This window comes from Seriola dumerili, unplaced genomic scaffold, assembly GCF_002260705.1.
Source record: "Seriola dumerili isolate Sdu_G_001 unplaced genomic scaffold, Sdu_1.0 BDQW01000110.1, whole genome shotgun sequence".
Lineage (NCBI taxonomy): Eukaryota > Metazoa > Chordata > Actinopteri > Carangiformes > Carangidae > Seriola > Seriola dumerili.
Genome location: NW_019174365.1, coordinates 7,331,192 through 7,354,586, shown reverse-complemented (window position 1 = coordinate 7,354,586; position 23,395 = coordinate 7,331,192). Strand labels below are relative to the sequence as shown.

The 23,395-nt window shown below is 39.4% G+C and overlaps 3 protein-coding genes across 5 annotated transcripts; 1 reads left to right on the top strand and 2 right to left on the bottom strand.

The window, feature by feature from the left end:
- Window positions 1-564: 564 nt before the first annotated feature.
- LOC111223274 (type-4 ice-structuring protein LS-12-like) lies at window positions 565-3,273 on the top strand. The gene is made up of 4 exons (XM_022747362.1): window positions 565-606; window positions 1,799-1,867; window positions 1,968-2,091; window positions 2,857-3,273. The coding sequence occupies exons 2-4, from the start codon at window positions 1,819-1,821 to the stop codon at window positions 3,068-3,070; spliced, it is 387 nt and encodes a 128-aa protein (XP_022603083.1). The 5' UTR covers window positions 565-606; window positions 1,799-1,818; the 3' UTR covers window positions 3,071-3,273.
- A 221-nt stretch (window positions 3,274-3,494) lies between these two features.
- LOC111223194 (polyadenylate-binding protein 1) lies at window positions 3,495-10,343 on the bottom strand. Of its 3 annotated transcripts, none has more exons than XM_022747245.1 (14): window positions 9,620-10,343; window positions 8,322-8,515; window positions 7,551-7,666; window positions 7,099-7,238; window positions 6,813-6,922; window positions 6,586-6,723; window positions 6,001-6,096; window positions 5,482-5,848; window positions 5,236-5,346; window positions 4,968-5,113; window positions 4,770-4,854; window positions 4,362-4,492; window positions 4,052-4,151; window positions 3,495-3,895 (listed from the first exon to the last, which is right to left on the bottom strand). In XM_022747245.1, the coding sequence occupies exons 1-13, from the start codon at window positions 9,810-9,812 to the stop codon at window positions 4,059-4,061; spliced, it is 1,920 nt and encodes a 639-aa protein (XP_022602966.1). In that variant the 5' UTR covers window positions 9,813-10,343; the 3' UTR covers window positions 3,495-3,895; window positions 4,052-4,058. The 3 variants fall into 3 exon arrangements, with proteins under 3 accessions (XP_022602966.1, XP_022602967.1, XP_022602968.1); XM_022747246.1 differs by having other exon boundaries at window positions 4,968-5,110; XM_022747247.1 differs by having other exon boundaries at window positions 6,813-6,907; window positions 9,620-9,812.
- A 1,909-nt stretch (window positions 10,344-12,252) lies between these two features.
- LOC111223037 (14-3-3 protein beta/alpha-B-like) lies at window positions 12,253-21,881 on the bottom strand. Its single transcript, XM_022747005.1, has 6 exons — window positions 21,781-21,881; window positions 19,122-19,430; window positions 17,017-17,140; window positions 15,206-15,369; window positions 14,004-14,099; window positions 12,253-13,818 (listed from the first exon to the last, which is right to left on the bottom strand). The coding sequence occupies exons 2-6, from the start codon at window positions 19,413-19,415 to the stop codon at window positions 13,744-13,746; spliced, it is 753 nt and encodes a 250-aa protein (XP_022602726.1). The 5' UTR covers window positions 19,416-19,430; window positions 21,781-21,881; the 3' UTR covers window positions 12,253-13,743.
- Between the last annotated feature and the right edge of the window lie 1,514 nt (window positions 21,882-23,395).

Below are 23,395 nucleotides of genomic sequence, written 5' to 3'. Positions count from 1 at the left end.
AAGATTCTATAATAAACCTAGCACTTTTCTAAACAAAAATTACAACGTGCTATACATCATAAAAGCACCAGCAACATCAGGGATACTGAAAACAAAATGATGACATGCTTTTCAACTGAAAAAACAAAATTAATTAATTAAATACTTTATGATATAACGTCAAAATAGATGGCCAAACAGACCTAGTACAACAACAAAATAGAAAATAAAACAAGACACTGTCAGTTATCTTATCTGTTACTGTATCAGTTGAAACTGATGTAGCAATATCAAACATACGTGGCTCACTGTCATAACGGTGACGCTGTTACTGGTGATTAAGTGTTTTATTTAATCAATATGATAAGATTCACTCTCATGTTGGATGTTGGACAGTCAGCAGAGGAACTGTTGGACTTTGGTTTTTGTTTGCCCAGCTGGCAGAGTGAGCAGCAAGGGTCATGACTGTGATTCCCTAACTAGCACAAACATCCAATAATGTCCCGTTTTATCATCTTGTCCAATCAGATTCACATTATGACAGGGCTGCGTCACACAGCTGAACTATAAGAGGAGTGAGAGTCCCACAGGAAAGCACCATCCGGTCCCAATTCTCCTGCAGTACAGGTGAGTCTTCTTCTGCTTCCTTTTCTTAAACTGCATATGACACATTGAGACACAAATCGCAAATTCGTCTTCCTCTGTAAAACTTCCAGGATTTACAAAACTTAATACTGAAATGTCACTGTTTGAAAGCGAAATGCTTCCCTTTGTCAGTTTGAGATTTATTGAGATATTTTAATACATTTAAAGTCTTTAACATAAAGTTATAGCATAATTATCGCAAATCCAGTTTTAACCATATCATTTGAGTGTAATGTCTTTACTTAAAATCTGAGAACAACAATTTGTTTTTCTTAGTTGTGTCTCATCATCTCTGCCTCAGAGGCTCTTATGAGGCTCAAAAACAGCAATACAGATGTAGTCGTAGTGCACTGTAGTTTACATTACTATTCCAAAGTATGTTGAAGGACTTTTATGTTTTATTTTAACATTTTGTGGCAACTTAGGACACATTTTTCCATTTAATGTGACCTTAGATTAATAATAAAGTATTTACCTTTTTAATTTCATTCTGTAATCCCCTTCAATCTCAATGATTGAAAGTTTAGGACTGAATTGTTTACTAAAGTTGTTATTATTTGTATTTCTCTATATTTATGTTTGTATTCCCCGTCTTTCAGACATACAGAGGTTCATTCTTGACCTTATCCGTGATAAATTCTTTCAAACTCAAGGTTCACTTAGCTCACACTCATATGGAGCTGCTGACAGGATTACTGTGATAAACTAGATAAGGTTTACAAGTTAATGAGTGGGGTTAGGACAAACAGTAACAAAATAATATTTATCTTATTTCCATATGACCAAAAAGAACGGCTGTGATTCCTAGAAAACGTGACAGCTTTTATCAGTGAGTCATCTGATTGCGCAACAGGAGGCCATCTCAAAACCAGTTACTGAAAAACAACCATATTACACATGTTTTAAACCAGATCCAGAGATTGTTGTTTTGGTTTTGAAAAAGGAAATAATAGGGAAATTTAATTATGAATTCAGCCCTACACCGTTGTCCCAAAAATATAAGATGAACTCAAACTTAATGGAAAAAAAATAATGGTTCTTTCAGTCAACACACATATGGTTACACTGCAGTCAATCACAAATGAAGACAGGACAGTAACATCAGCATGTTAACATCAGGTTATATCATCCTTGACCATGCAGAGCAATAACTGAAAAATGTTTGTGTCTGTAGGTCTTCTCCAGTCAGCAGCCATGAAATTCTCTCTCATTGCAGCCGTTGTCCTGCTTGCCCTGGCACAGGGTACGACCATCACACAGTTACTTTAAGTTCTCCAAATACAAGTGTTTTGTTTATTAAAGGCCTCATACTCACCGACATGTTTGCCTTTGGAAACCCACAGGAAGCTTTGCCCAAGAAGTTGGCGATCTTGAAAAGCTCGGTCAGTACTTGGAGGAGCTGAAGAACAAGATGACTTTGGAGCTGACTGAGATTATCCGCAACCAGGACCTGACAAACCAGGCTCAGTGAGTACTGTGAACCCTTGATACCACAACCTTCACACTTCAAGGTCATGGTCATGACCCACAGTCAGCATGATTCAATCTTCTTGCTGCTCATCACACTGGACCTTGTCCATTGTTAAATGCCAGTGGCAGAAAGTACTTTTACTCTAGTAATATTTGATGTATTTGTACTTTAGTTGAGTTTCTATTTTGTGCAACTTAATATTTCTCAACATATAATTCATTATCATAGATTAAATTAACAAATAAATCATTCTCTGAACATATTATTATGACACTGACAGATGCCATTCTCCATAATGAGTAATTACTTTTCTCTGCTTTTACTTTTTACTGCAGGTAAATACATGAATTCAGGACTTTTTCTTGTAATTGAGTATTGTTATAATCTTGTATTACTTTGGTAAATTATTTGAATACTTCTTGTACCACTGGCAAATGCCTCAAAATAATCATGTGAGTCACGATTTCTGACTTCTCCACACCCAAATTAAAATCAATACAGTAAAAAGAAATTCAATTATTGCAGTATTTTGCACTGAACTGATAGTGAATGCTTTAAGTTTAGTTTTTTTTTTTTTTTTTTTAAACTATTGTTAAGAAATGTGAAAAAGCAAAAGAAGCACTGAAATTCATCTCAGCATTCGGGGCTATTCCTTGAGGCACAGAGCCCCTTGATACGAACAGACTGCACTGTAAAATGCAGGTCCAACAGGTGCACTTCTGATTTTTGTATATTGTGGTAAACCATGTATTACTCCACAGGACCTTCCTGGAGGACAAGAAGACCCAGCTTGAGCCCCTGGCCTCTCAGCTCCAGGATCAGTTGAGGACCGCTGCTGCCAGCGTGGAGGAGCAGATCAAACCCCTGGCTGTCAACATGCAGGCCCAGATCCAGCCCATGGTCGATAACTTCCAGAAGCAGATGGAGGCCCTTATCCAGAGGATGACAGAGAACACCCAGCCCATTGCCAACTAAACCAATATCCAAAAGATGCAAATGTGCCACCACACCACCATCTTCTCTGTTGTGGACTGAGTTAATGGAGCTAATTCCATTTATGGCTGGCCTGAAAGTGCAGGCCTGGGTACAGCAGCCTAAATTGTGTTTCATTGCTTGTTAACATTGGTATTTATTATCTCTGTCCCAAAGCACAAATAAAAACTTGAAACACAATTTAATGGTATTGATCTAATTTCATCTGTGTGTGTATGTGATGGGTAAGTTTTAATCTTTTTATCATTTGGAGTGAGTCTGAATTATTTTGATTTGACCAGCACAAAATTGAAGAACATTTGGGTTTATCACTCTTACCACAATCAAAATAGTATGAGGAAATTGGAACAGGCTCACACTTAAGTGATGAATCAGTAATTTCTCTAACAGTCAACCAGACACAAACTGATTATTTTATCATTTTTATTCAAGCAAGCAAAGGTCAAGGGAAATTTCACAATAACAGGCTTCTACAGCCCAAACACTCAAACATTTAAAAGGGATAAAATGGCAGAAAGGAATGCTTTCAATCTTATTTTGTCACAGAATTCTCCTCTAAAACCCCTCATCGATCATTTTTTATTTTAACTTAACTTTTTCTCTTTTTTTGTGTATTTTCTTTTTAACTCAGCAAACCAGGCCTGGTGTTCCTGTTCATTATAAGCCTGGCTGGAGACTCGTTTCCATTGTTTTTTTTAATATATTATTTGACTTCTTTTTACTCTGTTTTGTGTATTTTTAACTTTTTCACTGTTAAATTTTTTTTTTCCCCCTCATCGGTGAAGCTAGTCTCAAGGTTCCCCATTCCTGTGAAAACCAAAACAAAGATATGATATGAATTACCACAGTATCAGTTTACAACTCAGTGTTAAATACACAACAAGTATGTGGCAATGTCATCATGAGGAGCCATAACCTCTTGACAACACTGTCCTCTCATTGTTAAAGCAGCTCTCGTCGTACCTTGGGTTCAGACACTTGGGACACCAGCTGAATTGGTCACAGTCTTCTGAGCGGCCTCCTTGGCCTGGTGGGCCTGAAGCACAGCCACCGCCTCATCCACCTACAAACATCAAGTTAGCTATAAGATACTTTCACCAAACTTCATATGCTTTGTATTCACAAGATTTCCCAAGACTCTTCCAGTGTTGCTGGTTGACATTTATATAAAGCCCAGAAAGTCTCCAAATTCCCTGTTCTATTATTATTATTAAGTCCTGGTGAACTCTACCAAGAATCAACTGAGGGAAGATGTCAACATTTAAGTACTGACCTTTGAGCGGAGAGACTCTGGAGACTCCAGCATGTGGAGCAGCTCTGAGTTGTCGATCTCAAGCAGCATGCCAGTGATCTTCCCTGCCAGGCTGGGATGCATGTTCTGGATCAGTGGAAACAGACGCTCACCTACAGAAGTGACAGATACAGAGGATTTAAGACAGGATGTAATTAACACTTGCCAAGTGCCAAATGCTAAAATGTAGTCTTTGGTGGATAAATCAAGTGCCACCTGTCCCATGTTAGTGAGACAATACTGTGTACATACATATGTTATATACAATATACAAGTTATAGAGGGGGCATGGTTTCTTAGTTGGGGATAGAAGTAGCATGTTCTGACTTAAGAGATGCTATGTCAAGCTAACATGGTATGCGCTCATGTAGAGCTATTGCTGAATCTTACCCAGCATCTGCTTCTGTTCCTGTGGTGGAGCTGCGGCCAGCATGGATGCAGTCAGAGGCTCCTGTCCCTGAACATGGACTGCAGGCTGAGGACGCAGGGAATTAAAAGTCAGACAAAGAATCCAATCTAAACTGACTTTTTTTGATGAGGGCAGAATAGGTGAGGATGTATGATTAACAAAGAAACGCAGATTTCTACCTGCTGCATGGTGACTTGTGGCTGAGCAGTCATGTGCTGCTGGGGATTGCGGACTCCTGCAGCATACTTGTACTGAGGGACTCCACGCACTGGAGTGGCTGCTGCAGCAGCTGCGTTGGCTGGTCGGGGCCCCATGCTCTGTGCTGCTGCAAGAAGTGCCAACAGGCGGACAGAAACATCACCACAAAATATACAAGCAGCAGCCATATAGTTGAACTGTATTTGCAGTGTAATTAGACAGACTGTAGACTGAGCAAACGTAACTGACCGACACGCTGGGTGGACATCATGCGAGGCACCTGGGAGGCAGGCCGCATGGTACTGAAGGTCTGAGGGCGTGGTGCTGAGGGACGCATGGCACCTGGCATGTTCTGGAAGTCTATGAACACACAAAAACATACAAGCATCATGTACAAGTACAAGCAAATGACCAACTGTTTTTGTTACACTGTGTCTTAAACTGCTTTTAAAATTATAGCAAATGTAATCTACACAGTGATAGAGGAATACTCACGTTGTGGCCGGACACCCTGGGTGGTCCAGCGTGGGCTGGGCCGCAGCTGGGCCATCTGGCCAGCAGCTGGGTAGTAAGCAGCACGGTTCTGGGCCTGAGGAATGGCTGCCATGAAGTAACCCGAGGGTGGAGCTGGCTGGTAGGGATTGATGACTGGGTTTGGCACTGCACGCACACTGGCCATGCGCTGCATGTACTGGTTGGTCAAGTGGGCTTGACGCTCCTCTTTGCGCTGGGCCAGGGCCACGTACAATGGCTTGGTGGCTACAATGCGTCCATTCATTTCAGTCACAGCTTTGGTGGCCTCCTCTGGGGACGAAAAGCAAACGAAGCCAAAGCCTTTGCTGCGCCCACCTTCCATCATGACCTGAGAGGAGAGTCCAATGAAATTAATTCTACATGAAGTATTTCTACTAGTTTGCACTATACTAAACAGTAACTATACAGCTAAAGAGTTTCAGTGATGGTAACTTAAAGCATTCCCTTATTGATTAAATAAGTAAACAGCTGAGGTCTTACCTTGGCACTAGTTATGGTGCCAAATGGTGAGAACTCCTTTCGGAGACGTTCATCATCAATTCCATCATCAAGGTTCTTCACGTACAAGTTGACACCCTGAAAATAAAAAGACAGTCCTTTTTTAGAAAATACTCCATATTAACCGAGAATAATGCCACTTTATAGTTTAATAAGTATTTTTGTCTGTAGTACATATTTATCCCCAGAGTCTATGGTGAAGAAATGTGGGGCCCATGAACTACAGAGTCACTGTTGCAGCCATTTTGGCCAGTGCATCCTACTAAAGAGGAAGCACTGAATTTGACAAAGCTGCAGTTTTTTAAAGTGCTTGACCAGACGATACACAAGACTATGAGGGTGATTAGGAATTGTATGGAGAGGATGGCCAAACTACAAATATTTCACTACAAGGATCTTCAAACTATAATTGGCAGTAAAATGTGAAAACTTCAGAGAAAATTGCTTAATGATCATTTCATAAATTAACAATTTACTGTAAAAACGTTTTACATCTGAAGACTAGCACAAGATTGTAAAACAGTCAAGATCAAGTAGTATTTCACTATTTCACTATGTACTATGTACCTGGTAGCGAGTCATACGATCTTGTTTCATTTGCTCAAACTTGCGCTTAAGCTCTGTCTGTCGCTCCACCTTCTTCTGGGCGCGGCCAACGTAGATCAGCTTGCCATTCAACTCCTTCCCATTCATCTCATCCACCGCCTGTAGAAACCAAGAAAACCAAGTCAACTTTGTGGCCAGAAATGGCAGACATTTCCAGGTGGTCAGAAAATTGCTGGTTCATCTCTTACTTTCTGGGCATCCTCGTGCCTCTCAAAGCTGACGAACCCAAAGCCTCGAGACTTTCCGTTGTCATCTGTCATGACTCGGATACTCATGGCATTTCCTAGGCAAGAGAGATCTATATAACCTTAATAATTATATTTTGCCCCATTATGTTTTACTGCAATTAAAGGAGTAGATCAAGTCATTTGAAAAAGCTGTTATAATAATAATAATAATAATAATAATAATAATAATAATAATAATAATAATAATAATAATAATAATAATAATAATATGAAACACCTGACTGACCATATTTGCTAAAGAGTTCCCTCAGCTTCTCATCATCCATGTCTTCACCAAAGTTTTTTATGTAGACATTTGTAAACTCCTTGGCTCGGGCACCCAGCTCAGCCTCGCGTTCTTTGCGAGATTTGAAGCGACCCACGAATCTGCATTGAAACAGAGGTTTAGATGAATTTAAATACACATTAAAACCCAAATTATAGGAATTATAAATGTTATGTTCATCACAGCTTTAAATCCAATTGCGAATAGTTACATTACAGCACTCAGAATAAATGGGTTATGCACAAATCTATTTATTCAGGCATCTTTTCAAAGAAATTACTCAAAGTGTTCAAGCATCATTATGAAACCTACAAATGTCAATCAGATCAGGCAGAATATTAATTCAACAAAGAGTACTTTCAGACATTAGTATAAACCAAACTAATTTAAAATGAGTTAAAACATTCACTTACACTTTACGGTCATTGAGCAGCATGCCATTCATTTTCTCAATGGCTCGTTCGGCTGCCTCCTGAGTCTCAAAATGCACAAAGCCGTAGCCTTTAGAGCCATTCTCGTCACAAACCACCTTAGAGAAAGAAGACACATGCTGCTTTTAAGCCACACACACATGCAGCAATAGTATATTAAACCTGAAATGTTTGTTGAGTCACACCTGAAATATCTCTGACCATTTTACAAAGTGAAACTGGCTTCCTGTGACTTTTTCATATCTTGTAATGGGACTGTGCTCTCTAAAAAACCTGGCTCCAATTTCTGCTCAGGAATATATTTCTTTTGCAGAGTCACTCTGAGAGACTCAGTGTAAGGTTAGTGAACTTTATGTTAGTCTACAAATTCATAGTTTGGTTATGGGCAAAACACATTCCTCATATGTAGTACAGACCGCACTCCCCATAACCTTTACTCACTTTACTTCTTTGTGCATTCCAACATGCTTACACCATCTACAGTCTATGTCTGCATCTACAGAACCAAACTATAATCCATTATTGATTACATCTAGGGTGAAAACCGAGTATTCCGGTATCACCTGCTGGGCGACTGAAACGCCTTGGTGAGCAGGTCTTTCAAGCCTCTATACTGCAAACGACACAAGGGAATTTACAAAGTAAACACATGCAAATTATGCCAACACAATGCTAAACTGCTGCAATGACAGTTGACAATCCCCCTGCTTCAGGTTAGATAGAGCAAGGCAGAGATGCCCACAGGTCTTTTACCTTGCATGACAGGATGTTGCCAAAAGCAGAGAAGGTGTCATATAGAGCCTTGTTGTCAATGGACTTGTCAAGATTCTTGATGAAGATGTTTCCCACGCCGCTCTTTCTCAGTGATGGATCACGCTGCGACCACATGATGCGTACAGGCCGCCCCTTGATCACGTCAAAGTTCATTGTGTCCAATGCTCGCTCGGCTGTGAGGAGGAACACAGGGACAGGGGTTACAGTTATTTAGTGCATATACATTTTCAGGTGCTGAATATTACAGCATATGTTAAAGGTGGGGTTGATAGACTTGAGCTTAAGGGCTGCTGGGAAAGTGAATAATATCAGAAAACTGGAACTACAAGTTTCTCCCCTGGTCATTGCAAAATAAAAAGATGGTCCACAGTCTGTGCTGTCATGGTTGTTATACATATTTGCATCTGATAGTATTCAAGGTGTCAACTTTCTTTTAGTCCCTTGCTCAAGCGCAGCTGGGCAATAGGAGTTGCTGCATTAATGTACTTCCCGTGGTCTACAGTTTCAAACTGAGCCCTCCTGCTCACAAGTATGTCAGCGCAACTGCATTAGCAATCTCTGGTAGCTTGCCAACTCAGACCAGTAGAAATTTTAGAAAGTTTACCTAATGGTAATGACTGAATAGTATTATTATATTTTATCTATATGACACACCCCTGATGGTTGGCATATTAACAGGTTACTAGTGCAAAAAGCTCAACAAAATATATATCACAGTAACAACACAGGAACACACCCAAGAACACCACACCACAGGGCAAATGCAGATCTGTGCTCTTATCAATGGACTGCAGACAATGTTTTGTGGATGGTAGTTATAAGGATACTAGGGTACTCAGGACTAACATATTTTAACATTTTTAGGCAACAATGTATTACTTTTTCAGTTGATAAAAGATAAACATTCACTCCACAACAAATATGACAAATATGACAAGTATGCAGGAAGATTTAATCAAACTGTGTCAGCACTTTAGGCTGGACAGTTGGGGTGTTGTCCTGACATAACAGAGATAAAAAAAAAAAAGGCACTGAGTATTCAGTTGGCAGCTAGCAGTCCTATGCTACATTACTGGGGTGGGGTGGGCTGGGCTGGGCTGGACGTGCTGCTTTTCTGCTACGCCACTGCTGGGTGGTTCACATGAGGAGACCCTACCAACAACATGTCGGCCGCAGTCACGTGTAGTGAAGAGAGGCTAGCTCTCACTTGTCACCGATTGACATTTGAAACACACATTCATTTTTACACATTTCGATATTTTAATAAAACTACTTACCGTCCGCTGGCTGTTGGAAGTTGACATAGGCGTATCCAAGGGAACGCCGGGTGATCATGTCCCTACAGACCCGGATTGACAGGATAGCTCCGGCAGGGCTGAATTTCTCGTACAGCATGGCCTCGGTCACATCTTGATGCAGATCCCCAACGTACAGGGAGGCCATGGGGTAACTGGGAGCACTGGGGTTCATTTTCGTTGGATGTGGAGACTAGCAAAATACTCGGACGAAGCTGGATTTGCTTAACGGAAAAAGTTTTCAGCGACAGTTTCCAAACGTTCACTAACGTCACGTCAGTTCGGGGCAGAATGCTGATGGTAAACGTTAGCAACCGTTGGCTTGTCAGTTGCTGTGTTTTCGGGTAAAATTTCAAAGATGAATATTTTAAAATGACACAATGTCAACTTCTAATGGGGTTAAAACTGTCATTCAAATCTGACACACAACGATTATAAGCAAATCTAACGTTACTTGGCCTCTCTTCTGAACCAGTAACACGTCGACTGAAAATTTGTCGTTCGAGTTAACGTTAGGCAGCCCCTTCTTGTACGTTACCGTCCAGTCCGCGAATGTCTACTCCAGCTTCACCGACTTGTTACAAAAAGAAAAAAAAAATGATTTTTTGGCTTTTTTATATTTTGAATTTTTTTTGTATTTTTATTTTTTTATAGAATGTGTGCCGAGCGAGCTCAGGAGCACACACGCACTCACACAGCACTAACAGCCGGGGTTGAGGGGGAGGAAACCACGAGGAAGTTGTCTAATATATACTAGACGGCGCGTCACCGAGATGGACCAATCATCTTCCAGTATAGCTGAAAAAAAGTCAACAAAGGGGCGTTAACCTCCACTGTACGCATGATGATGAAATCATGTAAAAACGTATTGTTAAAGGCTGAAACTGACTTATTGTATCGACAACAATGCCCAGTTATTCAGCGGTGCTGTAAGGGGATGACTTGAATTCATCCTGGATCGCAGGAGCAATGAACAATGCCCGCAATCACACACACACACCATCCCAACTGCTAAACAGCCTACAGTACTGGAGATGTCATGGGCTGGTCATGCCTTAGTTATGACATTTTACTGCAACACCACGCGTGACATTCCTGAGGATTGCATAACATATACAGAAAGCCTGCACTTTAAATTTACCTTTTTTTTTCAGAGGTGTGGTATTCAGCCTTCATATGTGCTGTAGGAGCCTTATCAGCTGCAGTCAGAGTGAGAATGGAGGACAGAGCCTCTTTATTTAATCCACTATATTTGTTTTCGTCTTTAAATGCCATTTATCAAACATAAATTGCTCACATATGTCACTGTAATGGCTGTACTGTTTGAAGACTGGCCCTTTGATGTTGTATATTGTTATAGGCTTACTATTACTCATAAATATGTGGATAACAGCAGTGTGCTCGTGATCCACATGTCTGTGAAAAGAGGAATAGATTAGAGTATGACATTTAAATGCAAAAATTAAATCAAGAAACTTAGTGCCTTGTCATCGCTCATGTGATTTAGACTTGGTTTTGAGTCAGATTTTGCCTCAGCAGGGTTCAACAAATCACATCTATGGTTGTGTAGAGATTTTGGTCTGTCCAACTTTAGATGAACATATGACAAGTAATCTGTATTGATTCAGTTAGGTACTGCAGCAAGACAGATGACATCTAATGTGTTTTTTCTCCATTTTATACAAGCTAATAAAGCCTGAAATGACTGATCCTTATTCAGACTGCCTTCAAAAAGTCTAATCATAGATAGATTGAGTGCTGTATTAATCCTAATGGGAAATTGCAGCAGTATATCTACATGCAACACAACATGGCCTTTAAAATCACCATCTGCAGAGGGCAGTGTTGTCAGTGAAAAAAAAAAAAACTGCAACTCTGCAGCCCTTGTCAAGCTGCCATTCTACTGACTATTTAAATCATCCATCTTTAACTAGAATTTTTAACCCACCAGAACTAAGGAAGGAAGTCAAATTACTGATTTTTATAAAGCTACAGTATTTTATCACCTCGCTGCTAAATCACCAGCACAGCAGTCTCACACAAGCAAGAAATTTGTGTGTAGACCCATAATGTTAAGAATGATAAGTGCATTTGCCACAACATATGGAACATTTGAAATGTTAAAGCTTTAGAGATTGTGCTTTAAGATTGAGTTTTTGATTCTGGTTAACAAGTCATCAGGGTGTCATGACTTTTTGCAGATCCTTTTGTATTTCCATTCCTGATATAAAAAAAAAATGTTGCATCTCATATATCAGTCTAAACTTAGAGATATTGTACTATATATATATATATATTAGACTACATTTGTAGCTTTAAATTAATCACTGTTGTGGTTCATGAAGGAATGAATTTCCGGCTGTGTGACTGATGACATTCATGAGCAGCCACTTCACTGGCTGTTAATGTGACAGTCCTTATTACTTGAGTACATTCTCACATCACTGAGGATTTCCTAATATGAGCAGCTGAAACATCTCCAAGCTGGCACGGTTAATAGTGGCAGATTGGTCTGATGAACTGACAGTGGCCCAACGCAGATTCTCATATGCAGTAATATTGTAAAAATGTCATTCCACATGTAGAGAGAAAATAAACACACTGAGCACAGCACATTTGATTTTAATGTTTTAATTCCACTTACATGAAAGCACATAACCAAATAACGTACTCAGAGTGTAACTTGCAAATTCTGATTCCTGCATCCCATCTTTTTAAAACCAAGATACTGTAATTAGAAGAAACTGGCACTACTTTGTGACTACTGAATGGCCATAATGCAGCTTTCTACCAAGTTACATTTTATAATCATTTTATATTTAGAATCGTTTTAGTTTGTCTTTTCACAATGTACTTTCAAGGAAGGTATATGTTACTGTAAACCACCTGGTTCAAGCTAAATCCTAAGCAAAAACTGCCAGTTTCAAAGCACGCCTAACCCTCACACCATACTACTGAGAACCACATACATTCCAGGAGTCAAATCAAGAGTCAAAAGGGAATAAAATACACAAAAAGAAAATACAAAAACACCTGAATAGAAAAGAGTAGAAAGCCACATAAAAGCACATGGCAAAAGTATCTTCTGCACTGCTGAAAAGATAAAATATCAAAAGTTACAGTATCGAGCCATTTTATCAAGTTGTTCACTTTATCTTAGGCTGTCTCTACCTTGTCATGTGGTATGGAAAAATGCGGGAAATTATAGTCTACACACTTTCACTGAGAGTGAAAAGATGTCAGTAAAATGGAATGTAATCCTCTCAACAAAACTATCAACCAAGGTTTAACTAGTTTTCGCAAGTGGCCATTCATACAGAAAACCTTTCCTACACCCGAATGTACATAGAACCCACTGAGCCATGACACATGTACCATCCATAAAATCACTACCTGCTACACTGGACACCGACAGGGCGGGATGAATACAAGCAATATGGTAATAGATTGTTACCAAGATATATCCTGCCATCTATACAATCACTGCTAGTATCAGATGAGACCTAAAGTTTAGTGAATTCAGATCGCTGTGACCACTTTTACAGTTGGCACGTTTCATTTTGTAGACCCAAGTGTCACAAAGATTGAAAATGTTCAGTTCAAGTAAAAACATACAATTTATCAAAATTACAGTTAGAGGTTTTTTTGTTTGTGTTTTCCTGCAACAGCAGCAGTTTGCTACAGAGAATAAGGTTAAAGAGAATGGGGCTGATTTAGATCTAGGGAGGAGGGATTCCATCTGGACAAAACCACGGACAAAAAAACCCAAAAAATCAACATCCACTGCTTCACATAATGAGTAATGTCCAAAAAATACAAACAAACAAACAAACATAACAGGTCTATTCCATTCTTTTCTCTGTGGAGGTGCTCATTTCCAATCCTCAAACACACACACACACACACACACACACACACACACACACACACACTAATGTATCTGCACACACATACTGTACTTTACACATTGTGAGTGGAGTGTAAACATACATATCTGTGCATGTATGTGCACACACAACCACACACACAACTTAGGCTGGTGAGAGGTAAAAAATGTGTGTTTTTGTTTTTTGTTTTTTTTTGTTTTTTTTTAATTTCTCTGAAGTTCAGTTCTTCTCAGCTGCCTGCTCCGTCTCTTCTCCCTCACCCTCTCCCTCACCCTGGGCGTCTGACATCCACAGCTGCAATAAAAGCAAAGGATATTGGGATTGGTGCAAGCTCAGATAACCTTTGCATCTCAGATATTAAGCTGAGTTTGACAAGTAAGGTCAACGTCAAACCAAACCAGTACAGAGATGACTGACAGTAGAAAGTGAGAATGTAAGACACTGCAGATATGCGGGGGACTCAAAGTCAAGACACTCACTGTCAGATTGTCACGGAGCAGCTGCATGATCAAGGTGCTGTCTTTGTAGGAGTCACTGTTGAGGGAGTCCAGCATGGCGATGGCCTCATCAAAGGCCTGAAGGAGAAAGAGACAGCCATCAGTACTTCCAAAAACAATATAGAGATTCCCAAAAGCAATTTTAATTTTTACCAACATGACATATTTCAATAAATACTCTCTGGGCAATAATAAAAAGACAACAATTTGAATAAAAACTATAGAATTAGTCAAATGTAGCAGACAACATAATGTATTTTTGCTCAGTAACTCATGAAGTAAATATGCCAGCACAGAATGTGTGTTTTTTTTTTTTAAAAGCACAGTAACAGAAATATTAAATTGAAACACCAAGATGGCTGCTAATGATTATAATAGCACCTTGATTGTACAGCCCTATAGTTCCATTTTTAACTAGTTAACTTTTGCAATGCACCTGCCCTTAATAATACAGAAATTCAAAGTCCTGTTAGGGTCTGAGAACTTGCCCAAAAAAACAAAACAAAAAAATAAATAAATAAAACTTACAGAATCACATTAAAAACTATTTGTTTCCAAGACATATTCACAGTATGGTATCTCCAGGTGTAATTAAAAGGAAAAGGTTGACATTTTTCAAAACTCTTATTCACCTTATTACCAGTTATATCAGATAACCAATGCCACCTTCATAACTGTCCTTTAAATATGAAGGCTACCTACCAGCACCTCTAAAGCCTCACATGTACTGTACACAGAGAGAGTGGTTTTCGACCTTCTCATCAAAAGCTCAGCTAAAAAAAAGCAAATAAACCCATTTCCCAAATAGGGAAATAACTACTTAAAAATTACTATGTAGATGATAGAATATTAATACTACTGATCACCACAGTAAAGTTTACTTTGTATTCACTTACAGTCCGGCCACTGTTCAGCATTCACTGTGTTTGCATTCTCCTTGTATCAAGTCCCTGACTGAATTTGAACAGTGTCAGGAGCAGGAAGGCTCTCAGTTGTAAAAATCTGGATGAACACCTCCATTTTAAGTATAGTCATTTGTTACAGACCACCAGACTATTAGACCACCACACCCACTCAAACCACATATTATACTTTTCGCCACTTTCAGGACAATTCTTTTAAAAAGGACACAAAGCATACAAAAATGAAGCAAAGTCAGTGAGAAATAAAATATTAGTTCTTACCGTTTTAGCCAGTTGGCAGGCCTTGTCAGGTGAGTTGACGATCTCGTAGTAGAAAACAGAGAAGTTAAGAGCGAGGCCTAGGCGGATGGGATGTGTAGGCTGCATTTCTTTGTAGCTGATGTCCAAGGCCTTCTGGTAGGCTTCTTGCGAGTTATTGATGATGGCTACAAATAGGAAGACAGACCAGTCAAGAAGCTGATATTCACTGCTCAATGGGAAAAAACAAGATTTCTTGGGGTTTGTTCACATTACTGTGTAGCTGCCCTAATGAGACTACCCTTCACTGTGCACCATCTGTGTGAGCATAATGGTGCATGTTACTGCTTTCCAGATTCATTTCTGGCAATGACAACCACTCGAGCCAATATTTACACACATATTAAGGATGCAAAAACAAATTTCACAGCCTGCTGCCTTTTCAACGACAGTTAGGCCGTGCCTGTGTCCAACTGTCTGGTACGGCTGCAGTTAATGATTATTTTGATGATCTATCAATATTTTCTTGATTGATCATTTGATCAATAAAATATTAGAAAAAAAGAGAACAACTGCATCACAATTTCCCTAAAGACCAAGATTATAACCAACAGTTGAAGCCTAACCACATTCACTTTACTGTCACATAAGAGAAAGAAGCAAATCTGCACAACTGAGAAGCTGGAACCCATGAATGTTCAGAATTTACTAGAAAAATACCTTAAAAAGTTGCTAATAAATTTTCTGTAGATCAGCTAATCAATTCTTTATTTCAGCTCTACTGTCTAGTACAGTTAGTCCAAAACAGTTGTTTGCCAAGACTCACATAGGCCCAAAGCCAGTAGTTTACAGTAAGAAAAACTCACTTCAGCAGCCTGAACAACAGCCAAAACGGCCTGTAATTAATGAGTTGGAATAAATGCTTTAAAAAAGGACCGGATTAAGATGACCAAAGTTCTCCTCAAAGCCAAAGAAATATCAGGCATTACAAGTGCAGTAGTTAGGATAAACCCTCTGAGAAAGACAATACACTTTACAAGTGTCTCCATATGGATAACCTGCACCATACATTTTCTTCTGTGCTAACTATTAACAGCCAAATGCCAGACTGGAGAATTACAGATCCAAGACTGAAGAAGCAAAGGTGACACAAAACCCAGAGGGATTATTATGGATTTTACATGGAGATCTAACAATCCTCTAAATTATATAGGACACTCTTTGCAAATATGGTGCTGAAGAAAACAATATGACTCACATGACAACCCGAAATTAAGGAGGAAAAAAAAAGCAAACATCACCCAGGCAGTCTGGCTTGCCACAGCCACCAAAGAAACTCTAAAAAAGCCTCCCGGCAATCAGTAGCAGCCAACACCCTGGTGCTGCCCCTGTTGCCATGGCAACCCAGCAGCAGCCCTCGCCTGCATTTCGGCTGACAGTTGTAGGTCAAGGACGGGGAGGGTTGTCAGTGTTCTGGCCACCAACAACACCTGAAGCAAGACTGGTCTCTTCATCTTAAAGAGGGATGTTTTTTTTAAGGAATGTTAATCAGCATCCACCCTCCAACAGATGTGTAACAGACCATTACCATAGAAACAAAGGCCCCATGACACAGCAGCATGTGTTTTTAGCAGTAGGTGGCACCATTTAATTTTTTGTGTGTTTGACGTGTCTTGCACACTGCTCATGAACCCTACACATAAAAACCCCCTTAGTACTGCTGTCACGTTTCCTCAAGTGATGGCATAAGAATCAGAGGAAGAGACTACTCGCAGTATACAATGACAAAAATGACTCCAGCTGTTGCAGGACACCAGGAAATCTGCTTTACTTACCCTCCTTGTCCTCTCCAGTGGCCACCTCAGCCAGGTAGCGGTAGTAGTCTCCCTTCATCTTCAGGTAGAAGACTTTGCTGTCAGCAGGCGTAGCATTGGGGATCAGATGTTTGTCAAGCAGGTCCTGCAAGTGAAAATGTGCACCATTAGTGTTGAAGCGCTCATCAGCTCACGTGTTGACAACAGTATTTGGACAGTTATGTTAAGTGTACAACCGAAACCTTGAGATGAAATAGTCACTATATTTGCTTTAAAAGCACCCCATCCTCTGCTTATCTCCTGCATTCCTTCACCCATAAAGTCACTGTCAGTCATTTTCTAAGTCTTTCTTCACACATATACACCTCCTACTTTTCAATTCTCTAAAAATGTTAAGCTTAAGAACACAGGATGATGAAGCTTTATGTGAAAAAAAAAAAAACATAAAGTTGACTCCTCTTCCTGTCTATTGTGTACAATATATAAATAAGTCAAAAGAACCTCTTTAGAAAAGGAAAAAAAAACTATCACATTGTACTTTCACTGATACAATTTTGAAACGTACACAGCCTCTTGTTCAAAATGCACAAGCTGTCCTAGAATTAGATCGGACTGTATGAGTGAGGTGGTGGTAGAGCATGTTTGAAAGGGATGGATAAACTACATAAACCACTAAGGAATTCTCCTTTTAAATTCACTTGTCCGCAGAGCGGTGGACAGCGAATGTGTGAATACCACATGTCCAAATTATCCAAATACTAAAGTCCATCTGCAGGATATTCAAACATCTGTTGGTTCAGAGAACCTTCATTTGCTTAAAGCATGATTTCAAACGCGAAGCTTTAGCTACTCTCACAGACATATTGTGAATTCACTAGCACACCAAGACACAACACTATCACAACCACCATACTATATATGTATCTATGCATGTAAAACACAAGATATTGGATAGTCAGAGATTAAGTGTGATGCAGGCAAACCAACATTAAACCAGACAAGCTGTTTTATGATACAGAACATCCATGTAACACTAAGTAAATTCTTTCTACATTTTTTTTTCAAACTTGAGATGTCCAGTACCTCGTATACTACTCTTGCCTCTGTTAGTTCCCCCTGTTAGCTGAAGGTTTACACTGTGCTCCTTACCCCCTTAGACCCCTGCCACATTCACATTCATTTTTGAAGTAAAACATAGCATCACTGTGTTTTTGAAATGCATTTTTCATAGTTTTTCAAAATCAAAAGAAGAAAAAAGATGGTGTTACAACACAGGGAACAAGAGACAATGTAAAGAAACTTCCCCTGTAGTCTACATGTCACGGGCAGACAGTTTGTTGTTAGTTGTACTGAAGAGTAAAGGACCACACCAACATCCAACCGGACCGAAGAAGATGTTTGCATGTTGTTTATGCTGCGGCTGAGCAGCCAATTAACCATCTAGCCTGCTTATGATGCAACACTGATGTCACTGCTTTATGCAAGATTTGATTGGCTGTAGCGAAATTAGGTCTCCATCTACGTAGCCAGATACTGAAACACTATTCCGCCAAATTAATGCAAAACCAGGGGGCACCATCATGAAACCAAAACATTTATATACATTTTTCCCTTTTGGTTTACTATTTTTTCTTAAACTAGAATGCAGGACATGTTTACAGAGCAGATACAGTATGTAAAAAAAATAAAATAAAAAAATGCAATTTTAATTTAAGTTGGACTGTAATACATCCATGCCCCAGCTAGGGACTGAACACAGATTTCTGCTTGGAAGTCTTTTCAAACTGGAATCATTTCTTGGTTCTACTATAGAGTTATATATATCTGGCCCTGTAACTATACATTTCTATTTGGATTTCCACATAGAAAAATATGACATTTTAATAACTAAGTGGAGTACTTCCTTTTCTTCTTGCCCTCTGTTCCTCTCGCATTAAGAAATTATTTCAGGTTTGATTCTTTCAGTCCTCACAAGCAAACAGCCATCTCCTCTCTCCTCTACTCCAGTTTTTACTTGCACCCCTCATTGTCTTCTCATCCCTCCACCTCGATTCAAGCAATTTGTCTCTTCGCTACCTTCCACCTATCCACCCCCACCGCCCCTCTTCACCGCCTCTGCTTCTTACCAGGACTTCCTTGCAGATGTCGTTCAGCTCCTTCTCGATCTTCTCTCTGTACTCCTTGGCCAGTGCGGTCTTCCCGCTGTCATCAGACTTCTGCTCCATGCTGGACACCACCCGCCAAGAGGACCTCCTTGCCCCCACCACATTCTTGTAAGCAACAGAGAGCAGGTTGCGCTCCTCGTTGCTGAGCTCTGAGCCCTCCTCTGTAACACCCTTCATGGCTGCAGCCATGTCATCATAGCGCTCAGCCTGCTCGGCCAGTTTGGCTTTCTGTACCTGCTCCTCCTTGTCTGCCATGGCTCCTGTCGTGGGCTGAGGAAGGAAGGACAGAGGAGAGGGAGTTCGGGAGGGACAAAACAAAGGGGACAGGAGACGGATTAGGAAGACAGAGGAGAGAGAGTTGGGGGAGGGCAGGAACAAGGAGAGAAAGAGAGGAGCAACATGATGGGGAAGGGGGGAGGGATTTGATCATTTGAATTTAATGAAGGAGGACTACAGTGCATTAACATGTTTTTCTTCCTGCGTAAAATGATTTCTCAGGTATGCATTTAAACATAGACATATTGAGCAACATTATATTAATATTAATTTGATGATACAAAAATGACAATTGGTTAAATGGGAATAAATGGGCATATATTATGATACTCTTTAATATAGTTGGAGAATATTATATTGACAAAAAGTCCAGGTCATATGAAACATGTACACTGGTACATTGGTCAGAATCACTTATTATTTGCAAACGTATCTCTTGGGTATGTACACACCAGCCATTTTTTAAGTGTTTTTTTGGATTTCAACCAGCTTGACTCATTTGCACTTAGTCTGGCATATACTTGATTTATATTGGTGACTACAGTCAATTGGCATCTAAGTAATTAAAAATACAAGAGAAAGTGGTTATATGTGTACCAGAGTTTTTACTTCAGAAACTGTCTCTCTACAAAGATTCATTGTAACAAGGATGAACAGGGATACAGATGCAACGAATGATCCTTTCTATCATACATCCTATTATTTCAGTTACATTTTTTTCCAGATTAGCCATTTGGGCCATGAAATGTGATATGCAATTTACAATGCTGTGAAATACAGAATAATGGAGATCACAATTTTCCAGAGGGTGAGGTGACCTGTTTGACCTCATATAAACCTTTTCATCTCCAATTAACCTGCAAATTATTTTCTCTATGAATCCATCTGTCATTTTGGTCTACAAAATGTCAGAAAATAGTGAAAAATGTCCATCACAGTTTCTCTGAACATAAGATGACATGGCAAAAAATCACATGTTTTTTTCCTGACTAATAGTATAAAACCACTAAATATTCAGTCAACTATTATTTATGACAGAAAACCAGAAAATCCTCACATTGAAGCAGCCGAGACCTCTGGATGTCTAACATTTTTGCATAAAAGTATTTATCAGTTAAAATATTTGCAGATCAATTTTTTATGGACTAGTTGTTTCAACTCTGAATTAATTAAATATATAAACATATATGACAAATCTGCAAATTTTCTAAGATGAAACAAGGGAATGTTTTTGCTCAATAAATGGTGCAAATTATTAATGGCCTGACAAAATACTTTTAGATTAATTTTCTGTCTTACTCAATGAATCGCCTTATCATTTCAGCTGTGTGTTAAATAGTTTTTAAAAAATGAATTATTGGCTCTACACCAGGTTAAAGGCAGAAAAGAGAGGCTTATGTAATTAAGAATTAAGAATAATACAACTGAGGCAAAACAACAAGTATGGTCAATACTGATCTTGTTCTGATTAGAGCCTGCTGATACCCAGCTCACTGGCTGTTAGGCTACTTCCTAGCTGGGAGATTTTATAATTTCCTTGTTTCCTCAGTATAATTGCAGGACTGTTGTAGTGGATTTACAAAATCTATAATAAAATACGATTAATTTGCATACAAGCTACTTTGCACAAACCTATTTGAGACCAGCCTTTCAAAAATCACACAGTCAGTGAGTCAGATTTGCCAGGAACCCAGACACCTGCACCCTTCTGAGGAATGTCGGCCACCCAGTTTCTCACACACACACACACACACACACACACACACACACACACACACACACACACACACACACACACCTGCCCAAAGAGCTCCAACTGTGGACAAGGATTTAAAAACCTACAGATAGTCTTCCTGTAAGATCTGTCCTAAATATTTCCACTGTTTAATGTGAAAAATGCCTGATAACGCCGCAGAATCGTAGACAAGACCCAGTAACAGTGTCTACGAATCGGTTAAACTGGAATGAAAGGAACCTCGCTTAGTTCAGTCCACAGTGAACGCCCTTTTTCGCTTCCCGGAAAACAAACCATGGCTATTGGTCTGGCGAGCATTAAGCATTATTTTTAGGTGGCTTCATTCAGAAAAGCTAATGTGGTATAATCAGAAAGCTGTCCTCTAGCACGGTGAGTAAAAAACAATAGATGGGTTAAAGTGCAGTGGCGCTTCCCATTCAGCAAGCGCCGAACAATGACTGAGCTGCGGAGCATCACTGGCTTCCACTTACAGTCAGTAGCAGCGATTCATGCTGGATTAAAAGCTTCTCCTAAAGCACACAGAGCAAATGTAACGATTTACCGTCGAACATACCACCGATCACCAGCAGTAAATAACCGTGAACTAACCTGTGAGTGTCGTTAGACGATGTTGTTCCTGATTCCCGGCCGCACAGCTGATGATCTCTCCCGCTCATCCACGGGGTTTCCCTCCAATCAAAGACACAGCGGCAGGGTCGCACCGGGACGGATGACGTCAGAATCGTGTTGCTGGGGCAACCAAATTTACGGGCAGAAAATTTTAAAAGCCATGTAAACTCAGTCAGTGGACAATTTTAAAGATTTTTCAAGTTTCCGAAATATATTTTAGAATGAATATTATATTATTTATATATTATTATATATTAAATAAATATTATATATATATATATATATATATATATATATATTAATATATATATATATATTTATTATTTAAACCTAAGTAAACAATACGTACAGGCCACACCTTTTGTTTCTGAATTCTTCTAACTGTAAAAGCACATACAAATTGGACAGTTACTCACTTAATTTACTGTGCGAATACAGAAAAGTGCACATCCCGTGAGCGTTTGCTCAGCAACGCCCGCAAAGGCTCGTGGAAGATGTAGTTGGTGAATTTCAAGGAGTTCAGTAGATGTTTTTAAAATAGGGGGAAAAAAAACAGTAATCTGGTTCAGCGATTCAGAAAGGATCATGTAAGAAGAAAATGGGCACAGAAATTAACCCGGAAGTGTTTCTTAACGGGCTCCGTGTTCATATAGGCTATATATATATATATATATATATATACACACACATAAATATATATATATTTATGTGTGTGTCTGCTATATGTGCAGATTTAGTATTGAAATTCTGATAATTTAATTGCACTAGTGGGACTATACAGTATTACACCTCTGAAGAGAACTATATTTCACAGGCCAGCTTTTTTCCTGCACACAGTGACATATAAAATGTGCATAATATTACACAAAACATCAAAATTCTTTAACAAGCATTCCTGTGGAAGTAATGATGTTTTGACCTATCACTAATCCCTCAGTGGCATAGATCTACTGAGCCCCCTGAGAGGTGACATCATTTCTAACCCTGACCTTAAGTAGGTTGTTAAAACTGTCTTTGAATCCTACCCTCACCCTGGCAAAGACATGATACTTGGCTGCTTAACCAGGTTTCACAGTGAGTCAACATGTATCTGCTTAAGCCAAAGTGCATTTAGCACCCCGCTGGTTTCATAGATAGTTTCTGCAGATGCCATGGCCTGTTTATCTAGTTCCACTAGTTTACAAATAGCCACTTATTTGGCCCTTTGGTATCACACATGAATCATGTCCGTTGACTTGTCTTACAAAAGAAAATAGAAAAATGTTTTCAGTATGAAGTTCTGTGTGAGTGTAAGAGTTCAGGCAAGTCTAGAGTCATCAGGTGGGCACCCTCTTAGCAGCTGGTGAGTTGGACCTATGACACTGACATAAGGCCTGACAGCCTTTTTTCAAGGGAATCATGTGTGGAAAAGTTTCTGATTCCAGAGAGGGTACTAATCAGTGGTGAGTAGGACTAGAGAAACTAGATAAACAGTGATGATAACTGGACAAACAGTGTTTCTCATTATTATATAGAAATAATTTCAAACGTTTCTAAAATTCCTGACACATTTATTACAACAAACAGCAGAGGTAGAAGAGATGTCTACACATAA